Below are 7453 nucleotides of genomic sequence, written 5' to 3'. Positions count from 1 at the left end.
CTCCTGTGGTGGCCATATGTCTCTCAGCCCCCCGCCGCTCTCCTCTTCCTCTGCTCCATGTGTGAGCGCGTGTGTGTGTGTGTGTGTGTGTGTGTGTGTGTGTGTGTGTGTGTGTGTGTGTGTGTGTGTGTGTGTGTGTGTGTGTGTGTGTGTGTGTGTGTGTGTGTGTGTGTGTGTGTGTGTGTGTGTGTGTGTGTGTGTGTGTGTGTGTGTGTGTGTGTGTGTGTGTGTGTGTGTGTGTGTGTGTGTGTGTGTGTGTGTGTGTGTGTGTGTGTGTGTGTGTGTGTGTGTGTGTGTGTGTGTGTGTGCGTGCGTGCGTGCGTGTGTGCGTGTGTGTGTGACCCGAGGCTCAGTGGGACTGATGATCTCACACAGGCTCTGAATATCAACACGGAGCAGGTGAAATGCCAGACTCGACTTGAGGAAGATCCGTGTGTGTGTGTGTGTGTGTGTGTGCGTGTCCTTCCCTCGGTGCGGATCATCTGCACAAACCCTCGCTCATAATCACACACACACGTTACATGAAGAACATCAAGCGCTTTTGCTTTGTGACAGGAACCGGGTTATTATAGAGAACTAAAAGCTTGAAAAAAATCATATTTTTGTTACTTGAAATAGAGAGAAACACATTTTCCAGTGGGAGAAACAGCCGGTTGGGTCTGTGAACAGTATTTAATGCACTGTGAACGGATACGCACAACCAATGACAATCTGAAGATGTATGTCACACACTTATGGTCCATCACAGCAGATTCACGAGCTGGGCTAGCGCTCAAACGGAGAAGCTCAAAGGTCACTCGGCAGAGACGCGAGGAGAGGTGTGTGTTAGTGTCTGAGGAGCTTCGGCTTTATTTGGGTCCCAGCATGTCTTCTGGACGCACCCACAGGTCGAACTGCTCCTCCGTCAGGAACCCGAGCTTCAGCGCCGTCGCCTTCAGAGTCGAGCCGTCCCTGTGCGCTGTCTTCGCTATAGTGGCCGCTTTATCATAGCCTGAGGACACACACACACACACACTTTATATTTCAATACTTCCAGGCATTTATTAATGTCTAAAAGAGTTAAAAGCAACTTGACTTGATGATTTTTCAGGTGAGACTTTTCAATAAGGTTTATTAGTTAAGAATGAACAATACTTCAGCATTTATTAATCTTGTTTAATATTAATTTCAACATTTACTAATACTTTATTTAAATCAAAGGTTGTATTGGTTAACATTAGTTACTGCACTGTGAACTAACATGAACAAACAATGAACAGCTGGATTATTATTAACTAACATTAACAAAGATTAATAAATACTGTAACAAATGTATTGCTCATTGTTAGTTCATTGATTGACTGCACTAATTACAATAGTTCCAGTCATTTCTGTATGTCAACATTTTTTTTTTTTAAACTTGACTTGTTGATTTTTCAGTTTGAGACAATTGTGGCTTTGTTCAATAAATGTATTGACTATATTTATAGTTTTGAAGTTTTCTCTGAAACAAATGTTTTAAAAAATATGTTTTCCTAGGAAACATTTCATTTTTGAATTCATTTCAAATTGTTACATTTAAAATGTGAATGTCATTTGAGTGACAGATTCCAGGCCCCGCCCACTGAACTACAGCTTTGAGTGACATATTCCAGGCCCCGCCCACTGAACTACAGCTTTGAGTGACAGATTCCAGGCCCCGCCCACTGAAGTACAGCTTTGAGTGACATATTCCAGGCCCCGCCCACTAAACTACAGCTTTGAGTGACAGATCCCAGGCCCCACCCACTGAACTACAGCTTTGAGTGAGATCCCAGGCCCCGCCCACTAAACTACAGCTTTGAGTGACAGATCCCAGGCCCCACCCACTAAACTACAGCTCTGAGTGACAGATCCCAGGCCCCGCCCACTGAACTAACACTTTGAGCGACAGATCCCAGGCCCCGCCCACTGAACTACAGCTTTGAGTGACAGATCCCAGGCCCCGCCCACTAAACTATAGCTCTGAGTGACAGATCCCAGGCCCCGCCCACTGAACTACAACTTTGAGCGACAGATCCCAGGCCCCGCCCACTGAACTACAGCTTTGAGTGACAGATCCCAGGCCCCGCCCACTAAACTATAGCTCTGAGTGACAGATCCCAGGCCCCGCCCACTGAACTACAGCTTTGAGCACAGGTTTGTGTGTCTGACACTGTAACTGCAGGACAAAACTGGTTTATTTGCTGCTTTTCTGCTTTTTTGAGCACTTTTCATCTTCCAGGTTTAACATCTTCGTGTCGACATCACCAGATGTGATGTTTTTAACTGGGAACTTTCCAAGTTATGACCAAATGTTTTTCCGGTAACGTTAATAGAACGTTTGTCCAAAGTTATCTGGTCTTTAATAATGTTCTCAAAACATGAGTATGAAAACATTATTTACACATCATTCATGGAGGATTTTTTCCAAAAATGTTTCAGGACGTTTTTTTAAATGTAACAACTTGTTTCAGAACGTTTACAGAACATTCAAAAGTAACATTCCCATAATGCTTGAAGAATGATACAATAGAACATCCAGAACTTCAGAATTGAATGGGTACATTAGTAAAACGTATAACATATTTGTTGGCTAGGTTAATGAGTTACTGGCTTTTCATAATTCTTCATCATTATTATTCACGATGGCACGACAGATGCGGAGATCCCGTACAGTGACACTTTCTTTCTTAGAGTTTCTGCACGACAAAAACTTGTCAAAAATTGTAATGGCTTTAATGCATCTGCTAAATGAATGTAATAAACATGGCAAAATAAGAGTCTCAGAGGTTAAGCAACATTGCTCATATATGTATGTTTTTGGCTTTGCAGTTATTTATGCGTTAAATTGGAGATGCATGTGTTTGTGTGATTTAAAGGAGCTTACACAACCATGTATAATATATTTGTTGATCTCGTGTGTGTGATGAACTGAAGCAGCGTTTGTGGGAATCTGTGATGCTTGAAACTCAGTGAGAGTAAAAGCGTCTGGATCAGAAGCGGCGCTTGTGTTTGTTTCAGTGGAGCACATGCAGGACTGTGTAACACACACACACACGCAGCGCCCTCTGCTGTCTGTTCCCTGCACTCACAGTCCTCATCCACACACACTGAAGACCACACTCACACACACACTGAAGACCACACTCACACACACACTGAAGAACACACTCACACACACACTGAAGAACACACTCACAGTCCTCATCCACACACACTGAAGACCACACTCACACACACACTGAAGACCACACTCACACACACACTGAAGAACACACTCACACACACACTGAAGAACACACTCACAGTCCTCATCCACACACACTGAAGACCACACTCACACACACTGAAGACCACACTCACACACACTGAAGACCACACTCACACACACTGAAGACCACACTCACACACACACTGAAGACCACACTCACACACACACTGAAGACCACACTCACACACACTGAAGACCACACTCACACACACTGAAGACCACACTCACACACACACTGAAGACCACACTCACACACACTGAAGACCACACTCACACACACTGAAGACCACACTCACACACACACTGAAGACCACACTCACACACACACTGAAGACCACACTCACACACACTGAAGACCACACTCACACACACTGAAGACCACACTCACACACACTGAAGACCACACTCACACACACTGAAGACCACACTCACACACACACTGAAGATCACACTCACACACACACTGAAGACCACACTCACACACACACTGAAGACCACACTCACACACACACTGAAGACCACACTCACACACACTGAAGACCACACTCACACACACTGAAGACCACACTCACACACACACTGAAGACCACACTCACACACACTGAAGACCACACTCACACACACACTGAAGATCACACTCACACACACACTGAAGACCACACTCACACACACTGAAGACCACACTCACACACACTGAAGACCACACTCACACACACTGAAGACCACACTCACACACACTGAAGACCACACTCACACACACACTGAAGACCACACTCACACACACTGAAGACCACACTCACACACACACTGAAGACCACACTCACACACACACTGAAGACCACACTCACACACACACTGAAGAACACACTCACAGTCCTCATCCACACACACTGAAGACCACACTCACACACACTGAAGAACACACTCACACACTGAAGAACACACTCACACACACACTGAAGACCACACTCACACACACTGAAGAACACACTCACAGTCCTCATCCACACACACTGAAGACCACACTCACACACACACTGAAGACCACACTCACACACACACTGAAGACCACACTCACACACACACTGAAGACCACACTCACACACACACTGAAGACCACACTCACACACACACTGAAGAACACACTCACAGTCCTCATCCACACACACTGAAGACCACACTCACACACACTGAAGAACACACTCACACACTGAAGAACACACTCACACACACTGAAGACCACACTCACACACACACTGAAGACCACACTCGCACACACTGAAGAACACACTCACACACACACTGAAGACCACACTCACACACACTGAAGAACACACTCACAGTCCTCATCCACACACACTGAAGACCACACTCACACACACTGAAGAACACACTCACACACTGAAGAACACACTCACACACACACTGAAGACCACACTCACACACACTGAAGAACACACTCACAGTCCTCATCCACACACACTGAAGACCACACTCACACACACACTGAAGACCACACTCACACACACACTGAAGACCACACTCACACACACACTGAAGACCACACTCACACACACACTGAAGACCACACTCACACACACACTGAAGAACACACTCACAGTCCTCATCCACACACACTGAAGACCACACTCACACACACTGAAGAACACACTCACACACTGAAGAACACACTCACACACACTGAAGACCACACTCACACACACACTGAAGACCACACTCGCACACACTGAAGACCACACTCACACACACACTGAAGACCACACTCACACACACTGAAGAACACACTCACAGTCCTCATCCACACACACTGAAGACCACACTCACACACACTGAAGACCACACTCACTCACACACACACACACACACACACACTGAAGACCACACTCACACACACTGAAGAACACACTCACTCACACACACACACACACACACACACACACACAGAAGAACACACTCACCGATGTGAGGGTTGAGAGCCGTGACCAGCATCAGTGACTCGTTCATCAGCTTGTTGATCCTCTCAGTGTTGGCCTGGATTCCCACCACACAGTTACTGGTGAAGGACACGGACGCGTCGCCCAGGAGTCTGGCAGAGTTCAGCACGTTCTTGATCTGAAACACACAATAACGTTCAAACCCTTCGATCTGATCCTGCAGGTCTATAATCTACTGTCTCCGTCAGCGCTGGAGCTTCTGCAGTGATTTCACTGGCGATGCATGAATTAATTAAGCAGCGTATAAAACATGATTAGATTGACTGAAATAGCCGTCGCAGGAAGTGCAGGAAGTGCAGGAAGTGCAGGAACTGTTTAATTGATCGTTCATTTTTTCGTCACTTTACAAACTGGCCTAAAGTCGCATAAATCTGAGATTATTTTATTATTATTATTGTCAGTATTAGTGTTGTTAATATTACTATGATTACTGTTGCTACTACTTCTACTGCCACTATTGTTATTACTACAAATATTATTACTATTATTATTATTATTGTTTCAAATTGTCTAGATATCTATTAATCACTCAGTGAGTTTATATCTATAATTTTTTATTTTCACTAAAAAAATAAATTAAAAAAATGTTTCTATCACACTGGAATAACCTGTTCATTAAGATGATTAGCGTCCCTGTGTACCCGATCCACACATCTATATCTGTAGCTGTTCTCTCCCCTGTGTGTGTACGTCATTGGTCTATTACTTTGTATATGCAGCTCTGTCTTGTTAATAAATAAAAGAAGGATAGATGTTGGTCTTGAAGGCAGTGTGTGTGGAGGAGACGAGAAGAGTTCTGACTCACGATCATCGGCTTGAAGACGTTGAGCTCAAAGTGTCCGTTGCTTCCTCCGACTGTAACGGCCACATGATTCCCGAACACCTGAGCCGCCACCATCGTCAACGCCTCACACTGCGTGGGGTTCACCTTCCCTGACACACACACACACACACACACACACGTGAGCAGAAACACAGCAGAGGTGTAGTGTGTGATTCACTTCAGATAATGAGAATAAAGTACAAACACACTTTGGTGATTCTGTTGTGTGTAAGACAGAGAGAGAGAGAGAGAGAGAGAGAGAGAGAGAGAGAGAGAGAGAGAGAGAGAGAGTGCATGTGTGTCTGTCTGTGTGTGTGTGTGTGTGTGTGAGTGTGAGTGTGAGTGTGAGTGTGAGTGTGTGTGTGTGTGTGTGTGTGTGTGTGTGTGTGTGTGTGTGTGTGTGTGTGTGTGTGTGTGTGTGTGTGTGAGTGAGTGAGTGAGTGAGTGAGTGAGTGTGTGTGTGTGTGTGTGTGTGTGTGTGTGTGTGTGTGTGTGTGTGTGTGTCTGTCTGTCTGTCTGTCTGTGTGTGTGTGTGTGCGTCTGTGTGTGTGTGTGTTGCATTTTTCAAAGGTCACGAACATCAGAGCATCCTAAAAATAGAGTAGAAACACAAGGCCAGAGCTAAAGGTCAGAGGTCGAGCTCACAGCATGTGCATGTGTATGTGTGTGTGTGTGTGTGTGTGTGTGTGTGTAAAAATGTGAGTAAGTTCAGTCTAAAGCTCCAGGCATCATATTTCAAATCCAGAACAGTAAGGGAGTGATGGGGTAAAAACATTAATTAAAATAAATTAATTAGATTAAAATAAATAACAAAATATGATAAAATATATTAGTTAATTATAAATAAATTTAATTATATTAATAATTTAACAGTATACAACTATAGTGAGTAGACAAAAAAATTATAATGATGAAACTTAGTAAAAACTCATTTGAGATGTATAATATTAATTTATCAGTGTATAAATGAGGAGTTTATAAAACACACACGAGGATGATGAGATTTGGGCGTCCGTGGCTCTAAACCTCAGGCTCTGATTGGCTGACAGGCCTGTCACTCCCCCGGCAGTGGCACTGATTGGCCGACAGGCCTGTCACTCACCCGGCAGTAGCTCTGATTGGCCGACAGGCCTGTCACTCACCCGGCATGATGCTGGACCCGGGCTCGTTCTCGGGCAGCACGAGTTCTCCGAGACCCGATCGAGGTCCCGATCCCAGGAACCGGATGTCGTTGGCGATCTTCATCAGGCTCACGGCCACAGTGTTCAGAGAGCCGCTCAGCTCCACCAGTGCATCATGGGCCGCCAGAGCCTCGAACTTATTCTCCGCCGTCACAAACGGCAG

At 45.0% G+C, this 7453-nt stretch overlaps 1 protein-coding gene across 2 annotated transcripts in view; it reads right to left on the bottom strand.

Annotated features, from left to right (window-relative positions):
* Nucleotides 1-653: 653 nt before the first annotated feature.
* Nucleotides 654-7453, bottom strand: part of fh (fumarate hydratase) — a 19383-nt gene continuing 12583 nt past the window's right edge. For both annotated transcript variants that reach the window (XM_084433754.1, XM_084433753.1), the window contains 4 exons: nt 7252-7453; nt 6092-6219; nt 5251-5404; nt 654-991 (listed from right to left, as the gene is read on the bottom strand). The exon at nt 7252-7453 is cut by the window's right edge and continues 2 nt beyond it. In XM_084433754.1, the coding sequence (XP_084289880.1) occupies nt 849-991; nt 5251-5404; nt 6092-6219; nt 7252-7453 (627 nt within the window). In that variant the 3' untranslated portion in view covers nt 654-848. The remainder of the gene's footprint in view (nt 992-5250; nt 5405-6091; nt 6220-7251) is intronic.

The sequence above is a fragment of the Rutilus rutilus genome (genome assembly GCF_951802725.1).
Source record: "Rutilus rutilus genome assembly, chromosome: 16".
NCBI lineage: Eukaryota > Metazoa > Chordata > Actinopteri > Cypriniformes > Leuciscidae > Rutilus > Rutilus rutilus.
The sequence above is the reverse complement of the archived record's forward strand: the minus strand, read 5'-3'. Positions and strand labels throughout refer to the sequence as shown.